Source organism: Haliotis cracherodii, unplaced genomic scaffold, assembly GCF_022045235.1.
Source record: "Haliotis cracherodii isolate W230 unplaced genomic scaffold, xgHalCrac1.p SCAF_19, whole genome shotgun sequence".
Classification (NCBI taxonomy): domain Eukaryota; kingdom Metazoa; phylum Mollusca; class Gastropoda; order Lepetellida; family Haliotidae; genus Haliotis; species Haliotis cracherodii.
In genome coordinates, this window is record NW_027266274.1 from 19,292,280 (window position 1) to 19,317,640 (window position 25,361).

General features: G+C 41.1%; 1 protein-coding gene across 3 annotated transcripts in view; it reads right to left on the reverse strand.

The window, feature by feature from the left end:
• The window catches only part of LOC139466840 (dihydropyrimidinase-like), a 131,507-nt gene that overhangs the window by 100,761 nt on the left and 5,385 nt on the right, over nt 1-25,361 (reverse strand). Inside the window, exon 1 of one of the 3 annotated variants that reach the window (XM_071248558.1) lies at nt 21,426-21,504. The exons of the other annotated variants lie outside the window; for them this stretch is intronic. Within the exon in view, the coding sequence (XP_071104659.1) occupies nt 21,426-21,428 (3 nt within the window). The 5' untranslated portion in view covers nt 21,429-21,504. Of the gene's footprint in view, nt 1-21,425; nt 21,505-25,361 lie in introns of those variants that run through there. 3 annotated transcript variants of the gene reach the window in all.

Genomic DNA, 25,361 nt, shown 5'->3' on the forward strand with positions numbered 1-25,361 from the left:
ATTCTGGAAACCTTATTTTGTTTTGTTTTGTTTTCAAATAGTTTTTCAATTTATTTTTGTTTTGTTTTTCATCTTTTTTTAAGTTATATGAGATATAGTTTACATTTTATTATAAAACAACACATTTTGTTCTTCTCCTTTTTTGTACATTTTTATTTTCTTATGTTTGTTATCATTTTCTTATGTTTGTTATCATTTTATTGTTTATTATTATTTTCTTATGTTTACTTTAATTCTATTTAGTTTAGTATAGACTTTTAGATTGGATGAACATATTGACCTGGAATATCTATAAAAAAAATACTTGATTAAATCGGTCTCTTCCAATCATATTTTGGATAAAAGTCAAACTTTTTTACTTTTCCAAAGGAAAATGTTATCCAATCAAAACGCCTGATTCACCCGACAGCCTTCATTGTGTCTTCCTTCTGGCATAAAGTGTTCGCCTCGCCAGTTCCAGAATGTCTGCGTATTTAGTCTGATAGATACTGGCACTGAACCAATATTGTCCTTCACACCCTGGAATGCAACCGAGACTGGGCCAATCAGATGGCATGTCTAACAAGGTGAGATCCTGCTTCACGTACAACTTACCCCATTAATTAGATCATCACTACAAGCAGGAGCCGAACATCTGACCAACATTTGTTTGGAATGTCTTTAAACACGGCAGGGCTGGAGAGTAATTGTGTTGGACATTTTGTACATGGGGCCCTGAAGTAAGCCGAACATCTGTTCTGTACAGTTTAACATGCGGAGGGCAAAGGGACCTGAGAGATAACTTGATTTTTGTTCCAAAGTAGAACATCCTTTTATAAAATTACATTCAAGTCATTACCAATATTGGACCTTGGAGAAAGTTTTAACACATTAAAAAGTAGAATATAGGGATGATTTTATGACTCTTTTAATATTGATACTCCAGCCATCATATTTGGTGTTTTTCATCTCCATGTGTCCGAACAATAAGCTTAGTTGGAAAATAACTTTATTGGGATACTATCTAATTAAGCATACATTAATTACCAAATGTGATTAGTGGAGTGATATTATCAGATCAGTTCCATTATTCTGATTACAATTTGTCTCCCTGTAGTGTAATCTGACATAGCGTCAGAATTTCAGAGCACCAGCAAAAAGATGGCAATGAGGCCAGCATTAGACAGACAGGCAAAAACATTTAGTGGGACTGGGTGGTACAGTCGTCTAAAGCGCAGCAATTCTCTTTGCAGAGCAGCATCCCTTGGCATATCAGAAACCTATGATCATAATTGTTTTTATCCTGGTTCTCTCTGATTATGTTTCTAGGTTTGTCAGTACCATACCCTTGCTCATGGATTTCACCAAAATGGTAAATATCGAAGACCTGCATCACTTCGGGCAGCGAAAGTTTCCTCCCACATTAAGTTGTCATGCCATGATATAACTGGAATACTCTTCAAAGCAGTGTTAAAAAATCACTCACTCACTCACTCACTCTCTCAAAAACATGTACTGGTGATATATTTTGTGAGCATTTCAGCCCATTATCTATTTCTTTGTTCAGCTGAAATAATCAAAAGTTTCCAAAACCAAATTCAGTCCGGCAGAATTGAGTGACAAAGTTAAAGAGAGGTCTGACCAATCAAAGTTGATCATTCTTAGCTGGTCAATCATATATGCTGTACAGGTGAAAGTTCCAGTTAATATGGAATGTATTCATGTCTTGATGAAAGGAACAAACATGGTGCACACTTTCTAGAAAGGTCATCAGCATATCACATCGAGTTTGAGTTCTCTGAAGCAGCAGCTATAACTGTGCAGTTCCCTATCAACAGGGCGGTCTCCTCGCAGGTGTGTTTATCTAACAGGATACTTGGTGCAGTCAGGCAACAGGTAACATACAGTCCCCTTGATCTCTACCTTCTCCCCCACAGTCAGTTATAAATGTTCATCATTGACCAGGAGCTTCTCTTTGGTCAGCATAAAACAATACACACATTACAAAGATTCATATCATTGTCATATTGAAACTAGAGCTACTGTGTTAGGTCATAGCAAAATGGAACCCGTGAATATCCGGGTAGAGAATAGGGCTTCAGCAACCCATACTTGCTGTAAGAGGCCACTGATGGGATTGGGTGGTCAGGAACGGTGACTTGGTTGATGCATGTCATTGTAACCCAAATTTTCATGATGACAATCACTGGATTGTCTGTACAGACTTGATTATTTACAGACCTCCTTCATACAGCTGCAATATTGCTTTGTGCAGCGTTAAACAACAAACAAGAAACAAAACCTGGCCCCCAGTTGAATATATTTAAAAACTTTGCTCATGCTATCACTCACTATTTTTTATCCACCATGACTCCACCCTAAAACAACATTCACTCGCTCCCTGCAAAACATATGGAAACCAAGGTTATTTGCTATATCAGGATATATTAAACTCCTTTATCTGCAGAAAGTTCTTTGCTCACAGACATAAAGTATCCGTCAAACCATGACAGAATGGTCTGGAGCTGTTCTCAATGCACAAGTATAGGCAGGCACTGCTCAAGACTGGCCAGCTGGATGTTGTAGCTTACGCTGGAGGCAACTCCATTCACCCCAGCCCACCATGTAATTTCATTATTGAGAAAACACAACCTTTAGAAGTACCTGCCTCGACAGCGAGACTCTTGTGCATGTGATCTGCAGCCTAAGTCCCCTGCTTGGTTAGGGGGGAGTTTGTTCTGATGGTCCAGCACTGACATGGAGAGCCCTGTATCCGTCTGCTTGTAGCCAGGTGTTTGTGCATTGCCTGTCTGACATCTGCATGTTGGGAGTACATTTGTAGGGACTCACCAGTTATATACGTCTTATTTAGACTGGGGAGTTGGAGGAGTATCAAGACATTTCTCGCCAAAAGGTTATCATAATAAATGAATAAATCATAAATTATAATAATAAATGAGTAAGCATGCTGGTACAGAAATATGTTTTCTTTAAAACACAAGGAAGCCCAGTATGAGTGTCTGTGAGTTAATATCCAAGTTGAACTTTGAGCAGTGGACTAGTCCCGGTTTATATTGCCTGCCCACTTAGGTACCATGTGACAGTTGATCCTGAATTCCCCATTTAGAGATGGAAGCCGACCAGTTCTTGTTTTATCGCCTTCGTGCTGAGTGCCAGACAGGGTAACAACAAGTACCATCTTTTGGTATGTCATGACCCAACTGGGGATTGAACCACCGACCATCCGGTGTACATGCAGACACTCTATCCACTAGACCACAGCAGCAGTCAAGATACTTCAGATTGATTTTGATACTTCAAAGAAGTCACTTCAACTCTGTAAATAAGCACGCCAACTCTACAGCTTGAAACACACCAGGAGATGCAGACTGAAGATTAATGCTGTATTGTGGACAGCAGGGTTTGATCAGAATTCCAGGTTTACATTCGAGCAGCATAGGAAGGTATCTCCCTAACCACTAATGCAAGGTGATGCAAGGTCTCAACAGGAACATAGGAAGTGAAGTGATTTCGGGTTTAACATCGCGTCCAAAATTATTGCACTTATATAATGACGTGCATGCACATGTGTGTGTGTGCATCTTCCCAAGGCAAGTGAGTTAACTGACCATAAAAATCCAGTTTCCACCCTTGCCGAACTAGGCTGGTATTATGGAGTAACATTTTGGCTGGACTAACAAGTCTTTGCATAGTCCAATCACAATCACGCACCGAAATCGAAATCCGGTTGTAAACTGTGATGCAGTTTTCGGTCGATTGCAATATTTGCAAAGCATGTGCACTGCCAACTCATTGTCAACAGTTATTTTCCAAAACTTTTCATGTTTTTAATCAAGGTGCTCACATGATTTGATGCACTTCGCGATGTAAGACCCGTTTTATGATAATATAGATCTTGATTATCGATCAGATCGTCTTGACTTGAAACTGGACTTTTAAAGTAAGTTAACTCTCTTGCCTCGGGAAGATGGAGTGTGTGTGGCTGCTTGTACTAGTCCGGACTGATGCCGATTTTATAGTGCTAGCCCACTGAGAGACCATTCCGCAGTTTAACATGAATACCCTACTCAGACTCACAATACCGACTCAAAGCCGACCAGTCCTTGTTTGAGCAACAGAATGCCAAGCACAAGGCAGGGTAACAACAAGTACCATTTCTTTTGTCCTTTGGCATGACATGGTCGGAGATCGAACCCCGACCTTCCACTCTATGGGCGGACGCTCTGCCCCGAAACCAACGGAAGAGGTCTCAACATAGGGAGAACATATTCTCACCATCAAGCCTAGATGGACAGAGACTTTAAACTGGCACATTGTCATCAAACAGGCAATTTGTTTCTTGTTATTCACCAATGTTACCAGTACTTAGGAAACTAGTTTTGACGGTTGAAATATAACTTTGCGAAAAGGTTCATTTGGTCAACTTAAAACTGCTACACTAAGAAACTAGATATCTAGCTTCTTGAAGAATGCTGATTCCCGTGGGCAGAATACACTTAAACAATCACTTCAGGAAACTGAAAAAACAATTTGATTCATTTAAATTTGAGAAAATGCTCTTACAGCATATTTTTTTTAAACAAGTGTTCCATTAAACTTTTCCAACACTTCATTCTGTAGATATTAAGAGAAATACCAACAGCTGACTAAAGACGACTTAATTCTGACATGGAACATTTCAGATAAATTGCTTGAACAGAGAAACACTGGGGAGATAGCCAGACACAAAGAGAGCATTGTCACACCCCAGAAACAGCCAGGAGCAACACACACTGATTAACAACAGATGGCTGCAACAACAAAAACATGTCAACCTCCATAAAAAAATAAATGTAAAAACATTTGTTTGTTTATTGTATGCACGACACATCCTAGACATTTATAAACAGGCAGAAATTGTGTGACACATAGATATTTTCAAACAATATATGCAAAACATGGATGGGGTATACTGAGATTCTTCCAAAGCCTTGAATACCTGTCAGTTATTTCACACAAAGAAAAAAATGTGAGAGAAATTAAAAGAACAGATTACAGTTTTGCAATCAGAATCCAAATTCCAAACTGTGCAGTGTGCTACAGACCACACAAAATTTTCTTTAAGTTACAGATGAAATATGACTCGGGGTTTGGTTGAAACTGTGAAACTGTGAGCAAAGAAAGTGTCTGCTCCCTTAACTCCTGAACCATCAACATGTAAGAAATACCAAAAAGAATGAAAAAACATCGCGATACTTCATGCTTCAAAAGACGTTAAAGAACACCCGATTCACGCCATATCAAATTAAATAAAGTAATATGAAAGAATTGGGTGTTCCTTAACTGCTTTTGAGGCATCACATATTAACTATAGTAATTTGAAAGAACCAGGTGTTCTTTCACTTCTTTTGAGTTGTATACCTACGTCTATAGTTTAAATACATGGCCTAATAATAATTGTGTTGCCATGATCCCTCCTGTCATAATTAATTGTCGGTGAGGAAGAGGGTTCAGTTGTAATGTGAGGAGCCCAATATCTATGATTTTGTAAATAATATATCTGGAGAAAAAAAACAGAAAAGAATGCTGATAACACAGTGCATGAGTCATGGACGTCACCAACAATTCGGACCGTGCTACCTGACAGTTGCCGAAATCAATTTATTAGTGTTCAATCATCAATATTCCATGACCTAAAAGAGGACTATTGCTGTAGGACTGTGAACAACAAGGGTAGTTTTCTACACAAAGTCAAAGGCCATCATGTAACATGTGGTCTGATCACTTCTAGAACAGCAGCAGAGAAGTGGACATGATCGGTTCCCAGGCAAGCTATGATTTCATAACATGGCATGAGTGACCTAGCAATGATCCCAGATGCTATCTCTTGATATGCATGTTTGTTGTCTTACACCTCTTTCAGATGTATTCCAGTTATATCACAGTGGCCTGTCAATATTTAAGTTTGGGACAGGCAAGCCATTGACTGAAAGAATGGAGATTGCCCCTCCCTATCAGGATACAATGACATTTAACTAGCCAAGTCACGCAGCCTGACAACCCAATCATATCTAATCATGTGGAATAACTGACTCCTGTGGTTATACGGGTAGTGGAATAATTGACTCCTGTGACAATATTGGTAGTGGAATAACTGACTCCTGTGGTTATACGGGTAGTGGAATAATTGACTCCTGTGACAATATGGGTAGTGGAATAACTGACTCCTGTGGTTATACAGGTAGTGGAATAATTGACTCCTGTGACAATATGGGTAGTGGAATAACTGACGCCTGTGGTTATACTGGTAGTGGAATAACTGACTCCTGTGGTTATACTGGTAGTGGAATAACTGACTCCTGTGGTTATACTGGTAGTGGAATAACTGACTCCTGTGGTTATACTGGTAGTGGAATAACTGATGCCTGTGGTTATACTGGTAGTGGAATAACTGACGCCTGTGGTTATACTGGTAGTCGAATAACTGACACCAAGTAGCTAGCCAAGTCACGCAGCCTGACAACCCAATCATATCTAATCACGTGGCACGGCCACCAATAGCGTACTGGCCACTCAGTCTAGCCTGGGTCTCCATGGCGTCTGAATACATGGAACTGCGGCAGAACAAGATGGGGGAAGGCATTGATCACAGACATAGACCTGTCATAGCGACTGATTTATGACTACCATTGTCTGCAGTACATTTGACTTCAAGGGCAATTTACCCTGTAGCCATGTCTCCATAACTTAATTGTCATTACGTTTTAGGCGCTAATCCCCGTTGTTAATCCTCACCAACATTTCATTGTATTTTGACTTTCAGTCAGCCTGGACTACCAATTCACTTCCCTTTAACTACTGCTTTTTATAGTATGGCATTTATTGCCCTAATTGATCATCCACTCTTTGTCTGTCCATTGTTGTTCATTACTATATATGTGCTACCATTACACAGTTACTGGGGTGTTAGTCAGGCTTGGTATTCCGAGTGCTGGCATAGGGACGACGTCGAGCAGGATATGCTGCTCGTAGGAAACGCCCTGAGGTGAGCTGGAGCTCCGCTCACCTCTTGTACGCCTGAGCTGGAAAGTCTGCTCATTGCTGTGTTTGTGTTGTCAGAGCAGGTATTCCGCTCATTGTGCAATTATTGTTTATTGTTTACATGTTGTGCATAAAGCGTTCCGGGACAGTGATGTCAATTTTGTCCTTTATTCCCCCAAGAGCTAATTTCCCGTCAACACATGCACGTTGACAACTGGTGTTAGAATCCGGCTGGAGTAACTTTTGAGCTTACTCCCGATCCCGTAACCTCTCTGTATGCCTACCACCCTGAAGAACAATCATCAACTCGAGCCATGAAGAAACAAGATTGAAGAAAACAACAGGAATCTCTCCGAATCTCTCAAGATTTCGTTCATACACAGGACCAAGGAAGTATAAACGCCTATCCCGCAGTGATCCTGACCACAGCCATCATGATGCAGATCATACAGAAACCGCCTCACGGGCACCTACAAGATGGACACTGTGTACAAGATATCTCATTGGGACTTACTAATTTGTGTTTACTTACATGGACTCAATCCAGGATATTTGATGTGTGACTGTTGATAAGTGCAACCAGGTATGTTTAATCAAAGCCAGTATATTAATGCCAAAATGTGTCTTTCCAAAATTAATTTTTATATGTGCAATATACTCCAATTCCATGTTTAGTCACGCTAGATCTTTGAAGTTATTTTGTAGGGAATCTTGGAAATGTCTCTAGGCCACGCCAGACATATAGATACAGCTAGGGCCCAGACAAACCTAAGCTGTAGGGTTATCGAGTCACACCTGAAAGTTAGACTCGTAATTTCAAAAATCTAAACGATCAAATTTGTCATTCGTTACAAGTTTTTAATGTGCACAGTTTGGTACAAAATTGAAAGTATTGTCTTGGACTTTGAATTCAGATTAGGGATTTTCTTGGGTTATCCACCCACACACATGTATATTGTATGTCAGTATTAAGTAATTAACAGCACAGCGGTATTCAGCATTTCAGAATTTTGATGTCGGAATTAAGGATTATTATTTTCCTTGGGCATAGCACCCATAACATATGGGCAAGCTCCGTTAAAGACACGGGAAGAGCACCCATTGTACTTAAAAGGGCAAACGTACCCACAAGTAACGTTTGAGTCGCGCGGTAAAGTTAGACTCCTGGTTTCAAATTTCTTTATGTGAAATATTTGCTGAGATGTTTAATTTGTACTTTTTATGACATTACTCATTATCATTATTCAGTACTGAGTCGCACCGCCAAACCAGACTCCTGAATTCAAAGAACCTCAATAATATATTTATTGAATCTGTCCAAAGCGGTAATTAACTCGTAGTGAATTTGCACATTACAAAGATCACTTTCAAACTGGCACTTAATCAAATTGGCTAGATGACCACTTTCATACCGTCATTGCATAGGTATATTTGTTGCACAAGAATTTCAACGATATCATGAATTCATCTAACTGATTTTGTTCACATTTTGCACTATTGTTTCCGTTGGTGAAAAAGTTCACACATATCAATTTGGACTTGTCAAAGCTTGGGGTCCAAGCTTCACGGAACGGAGGGAAGTTGTCATAGCGACTGATTTATGACTACCATTGTCTGCAGTACATTTGACTTCAAGGGCAATTTACCCTGTAGCCATGTCTCCATAACATAATTGTCATTACGTTTTAGGCGCTAATCCCCGTTGTTAATCCTCACCAACATTTCATTGTATTTTGACTGTCAGTCAGCCTGGACTACCATATCACTTCCCTTTAACTACTGCTTTTTATAGTATGGCATTTATTGCCCTAATTGATCATCCCATGAACTGTGTTTGTTAATCACGCCCATATGTCCAAAGCAACGTCGTTGTCTCTTTGTCTGTCCATTGTTGTTCATTACTATATATGTGCTACCATTACACAGTTACTGGGGTGTTAGTCAGGCTTGGTATTCCGAGTGCTGGCATAGGGACGACCTCGAGCAGGATATGCTGCTCGTAGGAAACGCCCTGAGGTGAGCTGGAGCTCCGCTCACCTCTTGTACGCCTGAGCTGGAAAGTCTGCTCATTGCTGTGTTTGTGTTGTCAGAGCAGGTATTCCGCTCATTGTGCAATTATTGTTTATTGTTTACATGTTGTGCATGAAGCGTTCCGGGACAGTGCTGTCAATTTTGTCCTTTATTCCCCCAAGAGCTAATTCCCCGTCAACATGCACGTTGACAGACCCATCAAGGCTGATATGGGGAGTGAAATAACTGACTCCTGTGACAATACAGGAAGTGGAATAACTGACTCCTGTGGTTATACGGGTAGTGAAATAACTGACCCCTGTGACAATATGGGTAGTGGAATAACTGACCCCTGTGGTTATACGGGAAGTGAAATAACTGACCCCTGTGACAATATGGGTAGTTGAATAACTGAACCCTGTGGTTATACAGGTAGTGGAATAACTGACTCCTGTGGTTATACGGGTAGTGAGATAACTGACTCCTGTGGTTACTGGTATACGGGTAGTGGAAAAACTGACCATATGTAAAAATTTACCCCCATCTCCCCTCCCGCAATTGCAACAAGTACAGAAAACCCCACAGGTGCTTGAAATACCCAGAAATAGGGAAGTCACCTGCCCCCATCCCACTCAAAGCACACATAACCAAATGCCAATCAAGAAGTTAGGAAAACCCCAAAACTTCTGGAAATCTAGAAAAATGTACCTCAGAGTGGAGAAACCTTCAGCTTGATGGAAACCCCATCCCTGAGTACTGAGTTCACATCAGTGGAGTGGGAAGGGAGGAACAGGGACACCGTCACACACACAGGAAAGACCATAGGCGGACCCACAAGAGGTGTGACTGTCCAGGTCCAGACCCCCTCCCCCTTTTGAAAACCAAATGTGGTATGGATTCTGATATGTTGGACCCTCCCTTTTGAAAATGCTGGATCTGCCCTTGGAGACAACACATAGGAAGTATGTAAACTGTTCCGTTGTTAGAGAGCCCTGGCACCTCATGCTCAGGGAGATGCACCCCCAGCAGTCCTATCTGAAAGTATCACACTTCCAGGCCGGCTACACACCAGGCTGGGACGCCAGTGAATGATACACCACACCTGAACATACCCCTCCTCTCCTTTCACTCACAGATATATATAATCAGCTGTAAAACCTGAAAATCCACAAATGATCTGCATGACAAACTCACCCCCTTGGACATTACTGCAGGATCAGGCCTTGGGGATAAGGAGAACAGGCTGAAAATTCCCTGTGTTATGACAGGTGTGTGACAGAGCTCAACCGATGACCCTCTGAAACCCCCTTCACTGTAACCCTTCAGTGATCCCAAAGTATCTGGTGGAACCACTATCTTATCTATCAGTTCGTCACAACTTGCATCTGCAGGTGCCCCCTATTAAGAACCTACTGGTATTATCTACAGGCTACCCCTCTCATTAGTTTTTGGGTTTGTTATCATGGGTGACCAGCTATCTGGGTTGAGTTGACCGGATGGTTGTTTCAATGTTATCGTGGGTGACCTGTTATCTGGGTTGAGTTGACCACATGGTTGTTTCAATGTTATCGTGGGTGACCTGTTATCTCGGTTGAGTCGACAGGATGGATGTTTCAATGTTATCTTGGGTGACCTGTTATCTGGGTTGAGTTGACCAGATGTTATTGTGGGTGACCTGTTATCTGGGTTGAGTTGACCGGATGGTTGTTTCAATGTTATCATGGGTGACCTGTTATCTGGGTTGAGTTGACCGGATGGTTCTTTTAAGGGCCGACCTGCTTCATGAGGTCCCTGATTGTGAGGTGCAGATTGTTGCACATGTGGTGGTGGTGATATTTGCACATGTTGTGGTGCTTTGGTGCAAACCTTACTTTTTCTATACCCTTTTGTAGAGCAGGTAAATTGTTCTAATAAGGATAACCTGAAATACAGATCTCACTACTTCATAATGTATTAGTGAAAAATATAAAAAAATGTTTCACTTCTTGTTGTTTTTGCTGAATTAATCTCAAATGTTCCTCTTTGCATCTATTTATCCAAGAAAAGTTTTGTGGTTTTTGCTTCTCATACATATCAGTAGTGACAGAGATGTCAAACAGGGCTTGGAGTGTGGCCAGAAAACACTTGAACCACTGGGGACCCCACCACATCTTGTGTGTTTTAAGTTTTACGACTGTCTCAGCATCTCATTCTTCACTCTCCTGACAGGTTATTATTGTTAATGAAATGAAAACCAACTAATGTCTGCATAGCATTATTAGAAACCCCTTAAGAATATGCCAAAATATGTGTTCTCTTCCTTTGAACTAAGTTTGGTGTATGAAATGTTTCTTTCCAAGCTGGCTAGCCCCACCCCTTCTATCGACTCTCCAAAAGCTAGCCCCACCCCCTTCTGTCTCCTCAAACCTAGCCCCACCCATTCCAACGACTATCCACAAGCTAACCCCACCCCTACCACCAACTACCCACAAGCTAGCCCCACAGACTCCCCAAAAGCTAGCCCCACCCCTTCCATCAACTCCCAAAAGCTAGCCACACCCCCTTCCGTCTCCTCACAGCTAGCCCCACCCATTCCAATGACTACCCACAAGCTAGCCCCACCCCTACCACCAACTGCCCACAAGCTAGCCCAACCCCCTTCCGTCTCCTCACAGCTAGCCCCACCTCCTACCACAGACTCCCCACAAGCTAGCCCCACCCCTTCTATCAACTCCTCACAGCTAGCCCCACCCCTACCACCGACTGCCCACAAGCTAGCCCCACCCCTACCACCAACTGCCCACAAGCTAGCCCAACCCCCTTCCGTCTCCTCACAGCTAGCCCCACCCCTACCACCGACTACCCACAAGCTAGCCCCACCCCTACCACCGACTACCCACAAGCTAGCCCCACCCCTACCACCGACTACCCACAAGCTAGCCCCACCCCTACCACCGACTACCCACAAGCTAGCCCCACCCCTACCACCGACTACCCACAAGCTAGCCCCACCCCTACCACCGACTACCCACAAGCTAGCCCCACCCCTACCACCGACTACCCACAAGCTAGCCCCACCCCTACCACCGACTACCCACAAGCTAGCCCCACACTTTTCCACTGATCATTCACCTGTACAGGATATACTCGGCCTGACCACCTGTGTACCTGTCATGACATTAACCCATACATAATGCAGGACATGGACGACGCTACAGGTGTTCTTTATTCTTCAGATTACCATAGTAGACAACTTATTGATATGTGAGAATGTCACTGGAAAGCTGTGAGACTTCTACTTGAAACCTCAAAGTATTCATGCATTCCAACATCCACTTAAAGTCTGCATGAGAGACAGGGAAACAAAAACACTGAGTTCTCATCAGAAACCTATATAGTCTTGGTTCTGATCAGGGACCATCTAAACCTATATAGTCTTGGTTCTGATCAGGGACAATTTAAACCTATATAGTCTTGGTTCTGATCAGGGACAATTTAAACCTATATTGTCTTGGTTCTGATCAGGGACAATTTAAACCTATATTGTCTTGGTTCTGATCAGGGACAATTTAACCTATATTGTCTTGGTTCTGATCAGGGACCATCTAAACCTATATAGTCTTGGTTCTGATCAGGGACCATCTAAACCTATATAGTCTTGGTTCTGATCAGGGACCATCTAAACCTATATAGTCTTGGTTCTGATCAGAGACAATTTAAACCTATATAGTCTTGGTTCTGATCAGAGACAATTTAAACCTATATAGTCTTGGTTCTGATCAGTGACAATTTAAACCTAAATAGTCTGAGTGGTTCTCAGAGATCATTCACCTACATGTATATAGTCTTGGTTTTCATCCAATGATTTTAAAATATTGCCAGGCAGCCTGTTGATGTTTTAAAGCATGAAAGAGTGTAACCTTAGCATTTATGGTGTTTAATGTTAATAAATCAAATTGCTTTCAAAGTATTTTACTGATGGAGCAACACCCTTCAGACAAGTATTTATCTTTTTAGGCTCATTGTGAAAGAATGTTGGTGTTATCTTTTTAACTGTTGCCCAGTGATCTGTGCCCAATAATAATTAAAACTCAATTAGATCACCCCACACCCACACCCACACCCACACCCACACCCACACCCTCTAGTGGCAGTCCTCCTGTCCTCATTAAAGGGAGACAATGTCTTATGCTCTCAAACTCATCTCCAGTTGAGATCATGAGGCTGTATAATTGACACATTGCTGACGTCACAAAATTGACAGTGTTTTTTTAATTACTTGAATGAAGCTTGCTAGGACTGTCAACACACCAGATCCTAGCCTATGTAAGATCAACATTGGTCCTGTAGGATCCTGTCACCTTCACCCACCCCTTGACTTACAGGCCAAGGCTACATGCTCTGATCCACACGTTTGTGTAGAAGGCTTACCCCTCAATGGCCTCCTGTAGACCTACACAATGTCAGGCAGTGCAGGTCTGCACAAACACAAGCCATTACAAAAAGTCTCCTTCAGGACAAACTTTCCACTTCAGTAAAAATGAAAGACTGTTGCTCCACGAACAATAACATTTTCAAATAATTCTATCAAGGTTAGCAGACTTAGTCAGGCTCACAATAAAACTATTGATGAAAACATGAAAGTTGAATGAGGGAGCAAGGAATTATTTGCATGGCTGAAGTCAACGAAGAAAAGAATCCCCATTTCTGTATCATCACCATATGGCGGACGCAATGCTGATACAACATTAAATATTAACTAACTCACTCACTATCATATGTTTGTCATAAGAGGCGACTAACGGATTTGGGTTGTCAGGCTCGCTAACTTGGTTGATGCATGTCCATTTGCATGGATCGAGGTTCATGATGTCAATCACTGGATTGTCTGGTCCAGACTTGATATTAAACCGACCGCCGTCATACAGCTGGAATATTCACTCACTATAAAATATTCTTTGTAACAAAATGAAGGAAATTCGAGATAGAAAGGGTTAATGAGGTTCAATGACAGTTTCAGGAATATGACCGGGATAACAGGGAAGGGAAGGGGTTAATCCTCTGTACCTGGGGGCGGAGTAGAAAACAGGTCGTCACCTTGTCAGTCACGATAGCTACAAATTCCTCAGCAAAAGAGCTTGTACAGCAAATGCATTAAAAATAGGCATACATGAGAAATAAGTATTTGCTCTACTTATAAAAGAACTGTTTCTTTAGTGTTTCAGCATAAACATGTCATAACTGACAGCTCTGTGTTTATCTAGCACATGTCTTGCTGTTATGGCATCATTCGGGGGGGGGGGGGGGGGGGGGGGGGGGACTGAGTGAAGATCCAGGTTAGTATAGGCCTTCAACAACCCATGCCTGCCAGGAAAGTGTTTGTCATGGGAGGAGACTAACGGGATCGGTTGGTCAGGCTCGCTGACTTGGTTGATGCTTGTCATTGTATCCCAATTGCGTGGATTGATGCTCATGATGTCAATCACTGGGTTGTCTGTCACAGACTCGACTATTTACAGACCGCTGTCATATAGCTCGAATATTGCTGAGTGCGGCATTTAACAACAACAAATACAATCAAACAAACATTTGGAGAAAAAAAAACAATGACATGTTTCTACTCCTGCAACCAGCTATCACCTGAAAACCTTTGGCAGTTTACATTCCCAGTCTGCGACTTTAGCCACAAGTCCGAAGCCCAAGTCTAGTAAAATTCTGTTCGGTCTAGTAAGATCAGCTGATAAAATACCATGTGAACACACTAAAATGTGCCAGACATAATGCTAAGAGTCAAGTTCGGGCTAGCAGACTCAAACGCTTTTTTTGGCATGATTGTTTTCCTTCACACTCTGGGCTTTGCAAAGAGCCTATACTCAAGGAATGGATCAATATGACTGCACCCAGCAGTGAATGGGTACCCGGTAGGATGAGATGGTCATGTGACGGTTAACCTTCTATTTCCCCAGGGAGATGAGAATGAAACTCTGATCACACTGATCCACGGATCAGGGTATACGTAGCACGTTGAGCTGTAGGGGTGTAGTTAACACATTATAAATATGCCCATTACTATAATCATTATTATCATTAGCTATAAAATCAAATCAAGCAGCAACCTCAATGTTTCTTTTGTAAGAAACAAAGGACATACAAGTTTAATAATCAAAATCAACATAAACCGGAATATTTTATTTCAAAAAAGCCTTGTAAAGATTCGAGAGGCACAAGTTGGTCTATTTCAGCCTATATTGAGGTAGGAAGGTCTTCATACATATATCTTATTTTATTTGACACAGATTCAGAGTAGCAGTAGAGCATGAAGAGCCATTTCTTCTCCGACATAGGAACCACATCAGGAAGGAGTGACCTCAGTCTGAACCTCCTGTTTCCAGGACTGGGAATCTTGTGGAAGACCACTTGAACCCCTTTCATAAATAATGTCCGACTGGCCAGTCTGGTCAAGTAAATTCAGCCAAGTGTTTAGGCCACGCAATGATAAATAAATTGCAAGTGATTCCATGGGATGTTTATGTTTCCACAAACCGATGGAATATTAGGCCATGCCCACTAACAGACTACTGTTTCCTGATTGGCTCATAAAAGAATGGCTACCGTGAAGATCCAGGGTAGAACAGGTCTTCAGCAACCCATGCTTGCTGTAAAAGGTGACTATGCTTGTCGTAAGAAGTGACTAATAGGATTGGGTGGTCAGACTTGGTTGATACATGTCATCAATCCCAAATGCTCATGACATGAATCAGTGGATTGTCTGCTCCAGACGCCATTATTTACAGCCCCCCGTCATATAGCTGGAATATTGCCGAGTGCGGCATTAAACAACGAACGAACAAACCAACCAACCAACCAACCAACCAACCAACCAACGATAACAGAAAGGGGAGGGCTCGTGTTGTATTATTGCTTTGAAAGATGTCACTGATTTCATACTTTTGTCTACAACATGGACCTATATTGTTATTATTGTTCACATATTTATTCATACAAATTGACTTCAATATGTTTTTGTGTTTATGGAGTTATAAACGTAAAGACCGATGTCCACATTTTGCGTAAATCCAGTTTGCTAAGCGGATTTACACAGTATGCGCACCATTTTTTTAATGACAAAAAATAAATGTTTAAATAGAAACCATACTCAACATCTGTATTATCATGAATGCTTGGGAAATAAAATTAAACATTTGACCTACCTACTCACTGTTTTTATAAGTTATAAAACAAGACTTTTTAATATGGTATTAAATCCGAGTCTCACCCAGGGAGCCCAAATGACTGGGCACAAAGCTCCTGATAGCCTTGCTCCAAGGCTGTACTGACTAGTGAGTCACTTGGTGTATAGTAATTCTATCCTTACAATAGGCAAGTCTAGATAAGTGTTCAGTCTAAGGACGCCAGACAACTTGTTTTTATTATTTATATAATCAAGAAATTATAATTAAGACTAATAATTATTGCCTTAGAGTCTTGTGCAAGTCTACACACTCTGAAGCAGGTTCTTCAGTTGATTCCAGACAAGGAGAGACCATCAATTGTATGCCCATCTGTTTCTGAATACACTAACTCTGACATTCTTCCAGTGCCAAGTACTAGTTCCACAAATGTCCTTATGATAAGATCACAATTTGCAGGATTTGAGAGTTTTAACTTCCCCATTAAGAAATTCCATTGCTTTGATTTTATCATCCATGACAGTAATTTATAAGAGCCTGCCTCTGAAACCTTTTCACTCAAAATAATAAATAAATATAATATGCTGCACTTTTGGAAGAACAAACTAAAATACATTAATAGATTTATAGTAGTCTAAATTTAGGTCCATCACTGACGTCCTCCATCATAACAACTTTTGAAGTTCTGTATTGTAATTAATCATTTATCTTTTAGAACAATAACATTTGCACAAAACCAGAATCTTAACTACGTATGTCAGTGACCTTTGCTGGTTGTAGAAAGTCGAGGTTAGAATAGGTCCCCAGTAACCTATGCTGGTTGTAGGGAGTCCGGGTTAGAATAGGTCCCCAGCAACCTATGCCGGTTGTAGGGAGTCCGGGTTAGAATAAGTCCCCAGCAACCTATGCCGGTTGGAGGGAGTCCGGGTTAGAATAAGTCCCCAGCAACCTATGCTGGTTGTAGGGAGTCCGGGTTAGAATAAGTCCCCAGCAACCTATGCTGGTTGTAGGGAGTCCAGGTTAGAATAGGTCCCCAGCAACCTATGCTGGTTGTAGGGATTCCGGGTTAGAATAAGTCCCAAGCAACCTATGCCGGTTGGAGGGAGTCCAGGTTAGAATAAGTCCCCAGCAACCTATGCTGGTTGTAGGGATTCCGGGTTAGAATAAGTCCCCAGCAACCTATGCTGGTTGTAGGGAGTCCAGATTAGAATAGGTCCCCAGTAACCTATGCTGGTTGGAGGGAGTCCGGGTTAGAATAGGTCCCCAGCAACCTATGCTGGTTGTAGGGAGTCCGGGTTAGAATAAGTCCCCAGCAACCTATGCTGGTTGTAGGGAGTCCAGGTTAGAATAGGTCTCCATCAACCTATGCTGGTCGTGAGTGGCTTCATGTGACTAGACCCAGTGAGTTGGTTCATGGTGTTTCATCAACTGCGACAGCATGGGATGTTGCTCATAATATCAATCACTGGATTATCTGGTCCAGATTAGATTACTTACAGACCACCGTCATACAGCTGCAATATTGAACAACTAACAAACACAAAGAAAATACAAAACGGAATTTCTTTCAGTATATCTGACCTTGGAGTCAGTCCTACAGCTCAGGGGAATCGCTGCCAGACTTACAGCCCCCCCCCCCCCCAATAATGGCTGTTGCAGAGGAGGGACTCTGGTGAGGGAGAGGTGATCATGGCCGTCCAGTCACAACATCACCATGTGGTCTACGTCCGAGATAAACACCTGTACATGCCCCCAACACAGGAACACACTACGAGCATCTGCCACACTCACGGCACTCATTTTGTAAAAGCCTTTGGAGTCAATGGAATGTTTTATATTCTACTAGCTCTTATTGAAATTCAGTTGGGTGAGTGAGTGAATATTGTTTAATATATATACTGCATCATCAGTCTTGCAGCTATTCACCTTCAGGGCACTGTCTATAGACTTCTCTCATGTCCTATTAACTGGGTTTGGTGATGGACTAAGATATCGGTTACACTCTATTCTCATTTGCATATGTTTTTCTACACTGTAAATGGCAGTGGAGCTAAGTTGCATTATTATGAAGAATAGGTGACTTTCTCGTCTAAGGCGAGAAGACACATTTTTAGTTGACATTTCATGCTGCATTTCTAGGATTGCCTTCCTATGATGACATGGCTGGGTGTAAAGGGTGCTTCTGGCCCCTTTGTCAGGCACTGAAGTGGCAAAGAAGCCCTGAAAAAACATCGTTACAAGGAATGATGAGAAGTTGTATCAAAAAAAAGTGTCATACATTTATATTCTTCAAACTTCTAAATGCATATGAAAGACTTAAAAGGCTGACCTTTCAAAAAATAAACATAAAAAATTCAGAAATTACACTGAAAATAAAATAGATCTTAGCTCCCTGCTTCTCCCACTCTACACCCAACAATAAAAAAATAATAATTAATAAATAAATTGTCAGGTGGTCATTCTGTATTTCCTGAAGAAAATGTGCTTTGGAAATTACAAAAAATAAGACAGAAAAATGTATGTCTTGAAGCAATGACTAAAAGAAACAAAATCCCCCTCTCCCACTCCCCCAGAAAGTCCCATCCTTAACAATAAACAATTCCTTTCAGTCGTAAATCAGATTAGTACCCAAACTAAGCATGTTTTACAGATTATAAAATATTTATTTTAAAAATATTATCTTATTAATGCATGTAGCACTGATTCCGGTTAATGATTTTCTTCAAATGTCAAGACACAAGTATACAGAAGGGAAATCCCACACCCAATGAGATGACTCCAGGATTGTTTAATGCCCTGGGTCACTGAGACCTGCATGAAAGGTCATTCCGACCTCAGGTCAGTTCAAATGATAATATAATGGCACCCGTTATCATTTCTGATGAAATACTGATTTAAGAACAACTGTTTCTTTACTTGTAAACTAATATTTCAGCCACATATAATTGATCAAATCCTTACTTTTAAAGATCAGTTAACCAAAAGATATCACATTTATGACTTATGCTACTGTATGTGTTTCAAGCCACACATTGATTCCTGAAATTCAAGGCAAGGATTTAGGATGATGTGCATTCAAACAAGTTGTAAAACAGGGTACCAAGTAGGAGTGAGTGAGTATGATTTTACGCCACCTTTAGCAATATTCCAGCAATATCCCGGCTTGGGACACCAGAAATTGAACCAATGTGGGGAATCGAACCCAGGTATTCGGCATGACGTGCAAACGCTTTAATAATTAGACTACCCCACGGCACCTAGTTGGATGTTGTAGCACTTTCCATAGTCCTCTTTGTGTGTGTGTGTGTGTGTGTGTGTGTGTGTGTGTGTGTGTGTGTGTGTGTGTGTGTGTGTGTGTGTGTGTGTGTGTGTGTGTGTGTGTGTGTGTGTGTGTGTGTGTGTGTGTGTGTGCATGCAGGTGTGTGCCTGATTGCGTGTATGTGTGCCTGACAAAATAGATTGTTAAACAAATAAGTTTTATAAGTCTTTATTGCAGTCTGTTAAACTGGTAAATCATGTTCACGAGTATGGGCGTGTCCCCAGTGAGATCATCCTGATTAGCAGCATTTCAAGACATTCTGGACAGACCCCTCCAGGAAGCTAGGTCTGGATGGACACAAGTGGTAAAGACTGTACATTAATCATAAATCAGTTATTTTAAATTTCAGGTTTGATGAAACTCCAGTCCTCCCTCCCCCAATCGTCCAGACCCATCAACTGTTGAAATGTCACCCCCAGAAACAGACAGGTGAAGGGTTATTTCTAATACTAAAGTGAACACCTCTGACTTCCTACAGCAGCTTCAACTTTCACACCGTGGCATTTGAAAATAAGATGAAAGAATCGGAGAATTTGAGGCATGATTGTCTGCCAGATGACGTTCACTGTCCCCCAACAATATACAAACACCAACCTCGCTTTGTTTCCTCGTCTAAAAACAACATCTGGCCAAAGCTACTGGTCCACCAAGACAACATAGAGAATACACAGGTTTGGGGCTGCACTTGGGATATGTTGAGGTCCAAACATGTTTAATTACCATACAGATCGCTGTCTGTACAATGTAAATGTATACATGTTAGGGGCTGCACTGGTGTTATGTTGAGGTCAGAAAATGTATTAGGTAACGCACAGTCCTGACTGTACATTGCATATGTATACATGGTGGGGGCTGCACTGGTGTTATGGTGTGGTGGGAATATGTATAATTTATCACACAAGTTTGTAACAGTAGTCTGAACATGTATACAGAGGGTCGTGGGCAGTCCCAAGTCTTGTTTGTTGGCAAAGAAATGTCAAACACCAAGTATAAGGCTTCTGTTCAGGAGAAAATAGGGAAAATACGTACAAGAATTTGTAGACACAATAAGAAATGTGTTTATATACATATTGAAGGCAGGTGGAATTCTAAAATGTAAAGTAAAGCAGATCTCACATTTACACGAGCACTTACTCAGCATTCACCTGATGATTTAAAGAGCAAGTAGGTCTGAAACGTTGTGACAAAGAATAAAAGAAGTAACTATCCATAAACGTCATGTATTCAAGGTTAAATTTGGATTGATATTATTTTAGTTAAATCAGAATTAATACAGGATGTGGTGAGGTGATCACTACACATGTCATGAATGTATTCAGTTAATGTCTATATAATTTTATGATGTAATTCAATACAGGATATTGACCCCAACATATTGACCATATATCACATGAACAGGTCACACTCCACCAGCCATCCTTCCCATGACACAGACACACATACATCCAGGGAATTTCTTGTCAAATTGAGTTGGCCCTTTTCAAAACCATCCCAAATTTGTGGAATTAAATCCTTTAATATTACAGTATCCAGGGGACAGAATGTGCTGATGAAGATACTCAGAAAGATGTTGAGGACCAACCATGTCCACCACCTGACAATACCGGAATCACGATGGATGCCATGTTCCGGGGAAACTAATCTTGTCTCCGAGAAGGTTTGGAATGATTCCAATCTTCCTCAGAGCCGATTTCCCCCGAATTCTTGCAGTTTACCTGGATGTAACAAACAGGAGCCAACATGGCTGCCAGCTCGGTAAATCCAGGGGAATTTTAATTACAGTTACGTCATAGCATCTATCATGCAACATGATCAATATGCCCCCGGCATCAAAGGAAAGCTAAAAAGGGTCAAGGATTCCATGCTATTTGAGGAATAATTAGAGAATAGAAGAATAGATGGGTTACCATTCTGCTGCAACAAGTGTGAATCTGTGTCGCAATTGGAAATCTGGCCACGCGACTATACTGTGGAGTAAAGCTGCAGTAAGACGGAGGTCAGACAGCCTGAGTCACACGTGTGTGCGACATCAATTATGTATTGATGTTTTCATCACTGAAGACGCTACCTTAGTCAGGGACGGTCAGATGGCTGTCAACTTCCATTGTTGTCCTCAATGGGGAGGAGATTAAAATGTTTCTTAGTTTAAAATAATTGATTATATTTGAGATGTGTCTGGTTCAGTGAATAGGATGATAGGGGAATATTGATTATTACTCTCTTGCTGACACAGCAGGTACGAAGTCAGGGGGATAACGATGATGACAACTGATGATTTATAATGTGGTGATGATGATGGTGGTGATGATGATGATGATGATGAGGTGGAGGAGGAGGATGGTGGCGATGAGGATGATGATAATTGCAGTGACAATGATGATTATGATGATAATGATGATGATGACAACTGAATATTGATAATGTTGATGATGATGGTGATGGTGATGATGATAATGGTGGTGATGATGATAATGCGGTGATGGTGATGATTGATAATATGATGATAATGCGGTGATGGTGATGATTGATAATATGATGATAATGGCAGTGGTGGTGGGGGTGATGATTGATAATATGATGATAATGGCAGTGGTGGTGACAACTGATTATTGATATTGTTGATGATGATGGTGATGGTGATGATGATAATGGCGCTGATGGTGATGATTGATAATATGATGATAATGGCAGTGGTGGTGACAACTAATTATTGATATTGTTGATGATGATGGTGATGATGATAATGTGATGGTTGTGGGGATGATGGTGGTGGTGATGGTGATGATAATGATAATATCCACACTTGTACAGTTATTGATGCAGAAGGGTGTGATAATTATGATAGTGAGGATGATGAATCCCAACCATTTGGTAAAGCAAATCATTTGTTTTGTTATAACGAAGCTGAAACATTCCATTTGGAAAAGAAATATCACGCTTACAATGTTAAACAAGTTTGAAATGCCAAGTCTGCACTAACTGATGAGTTAGAAAAAAAAGTGATATGTGGAATGTTAGTTCCTCTCCAAGTTGGCAAGCAGATGCAACATACTTTAACAGACTAATAATGCATGCACTCCTGCAGGAAATAACACCTATATCATACACTGACAGGGAGGAGATATCTGGCCAAGGCAACAATGTTGCACAGATAGCCTCCCAATAGCTGCACAGTTTAACCATGGATTGTTTAACTATGTCAGGTAATCAATATGTGTGCAGTGTAGTGTAGTGTGTGTAATCAGGAGGCTACACTGTACACTGACACATGGCAACCCACATGCTCCATCAAGCATGGCCACAGTCCTGTACAATTTCAGTTACAGGAATATTGATAGATCACAGAGTTTGACATGCTTGTGAATTGAGTGAAATGCTGGAAGGTTGTGGCTATGTTACCACTTGTCTGAACTGAATTGTGGATTGGTTGGATGAACTCCTGGTGTCTATGCTGACATTGCTATGTAGTTTGTGATGGGCGATGTTCTTGTGCAATACAACAGACCTATCTGAAGAGAGACTACTCACCATTGCCCAATTCCAGCCTTAGTCAAGATGTGGTGTCATGTGAAAAACTGACACATATTTTGCCATAATGATATATTTTATAATTCAAGTTTAACCAATAACGCAAATCCATTTAGACTGACATTTGGCTTGAACTCTCTCTTAAAGTACATCCCTGTTTTTCCAAAATTAGGTATTTTTTTAATGAAAATGGTATCTCAAGTTATTTCACAATGTAGATGTAAAGCTTCTGTTGCCTGATATGATTTCCAACCTGGTCGTCCTCAGAGTCAACATATAATCAAAATAAACAATTTGATCTCTCACGCCTATTGAATAATTATTTTATACATGACACAACTGAAGTGACCTTAAAAGGTCAGTCATGGTGACTTTAGGCGAATATACAACTCAAAAGAAGTAAAGGACCACCTGTCGGGCAGGGACAGGCAACAATATGCTGCACATGATTTCCAAACCTTACACGCTAATCCTGCATGAGACAAATGATGCATCTCGAGTCATGGATCTATGACGTCACATGTGATGCGTTCATGAGCTTCGGTTCACACAACATACCAGTAAGTTTGTTTGTGCAATGAACCAATCTAATATCTCTTGAATATGAGTAAGTCTTCATATATTACCCAATATGTATGGTATTCATGCTTCTTTTGGCGGTAGGTATATTGCTATAATGTGTCATTCTGTTGAGGAGTAAATGAAGGGAGGGCCCCCTCCAGTAATAGGAATGTGCTTCTGATAAAACTAGTGGACAGAGAAACTGTTGAAGTTATCTCTGTAACCAAAACAATTCATAAAGAAATATACTCAGACCATTATTATTCTCTGAAATATGTTATCATTTTGAAATCAGCTCCCACCCTTCAAGAATATCAAATGTTCCAGCCATTAACACTACAATGAAGATGGGTTGAGTTGACCACTGTCAGTTTCTGACCCGGGACTACCAGCCCGGGACCTCCCTACCTGCTGACAAAAATACCGCTGAGTCTAGTTCATTCATAGATGAATAATTACTACCCATCACGCAGGAACAGATCCGGCAGTACTGCCTCAGCAGTACCATGCGTACCTCACATTACATGTTACTCCGAACTCATTAGACCTCTCTGTCAAGTCCCACAAGAAATCAGCTAACATGCTGCCCGTCACTTTATAACCAACTGTTTCCTCCCGAGACAAGTTTTAACACGACACTTTGACAACTGTGCACGTTAATCAGGTAAAAACATAAGATCTGCGCTGGTATCAGTATGAACGTGTTGATGGTTGATTCCACGTTACTTTGCTGATGTTGTAGTGGCTGATGTCGATGTCGTCACACCTTGGTGTTTCCAACACAAGTAGGAGGAACATGTTGGACACACAATTCCTGTATTTACCTGTTGTCTTCATTTATTTTTAACTGCTTACAATCTCCAAATATGAAATGATTTTTTACCTTTTAAAATAGATGTTTGTTTGTTTGCAGCTTAACGCCACACTCAGCCACATTCCAGCTGTATGACGACGGCCTTGACATTGTGAGCATCGATCCATGCAAGTGGAATACGATGACATGCATCAACCAAGTCAGCGAGCCTGACCACCCGATCCCGTTAGTCGCCTCTTACGACAAGAATAGTCGCCTTTTACGGCAAGCATGGGTTGCTGAAGACCTATTCTAACCTTCTTGGGTCTTGCAATAGATGAGTGAGTGAGTGAGTGAGTTGGGTTTTACGCCGCTTTTAACAGTATTCCAATTATATCATGGCATGTCAGCTTAATGTGGGAGGAAAGCCAAAAGTGATGCAGGTCTCAGACGTTTACCACTTTGGTGAAACCCACGAGCACGGGTATGGTGCTGACAAACCTAGAAACATATGCAATTGATGATGATGATGATGATGATGATGATGATGATGATGATGATGATGATGATGACTTCTGTTGATTTATAAAGCACAGGACTCCACACGATGATCAGAGGTTCACGCTCAAAGCACAACATATCAGTTCAAAAAACATTCTCAGCTCCCTGGGGAGTCTTCCCATATATTGTTGTGTTCCTCAAAGCTTCGTCTGTCGTACAGACCATAAAACAAATATACCGATGCACTTAGTCTATTATATCTAGCAAGTCTAGATTACAGTGTCTCTGGGCTCCTTTTTATCATATTTCATAACTATAATTAACAGCTGTTTTTATCTGTCATATATATTCATTTCAGGGACTAAATGCTAGTCTACTAAAGCTATTTATTCGTTTTCCCGACCTATTCTGTGAACTCAGAAATGGCCACAGCCTTCTTTCAGAAAAACATATCTAGATT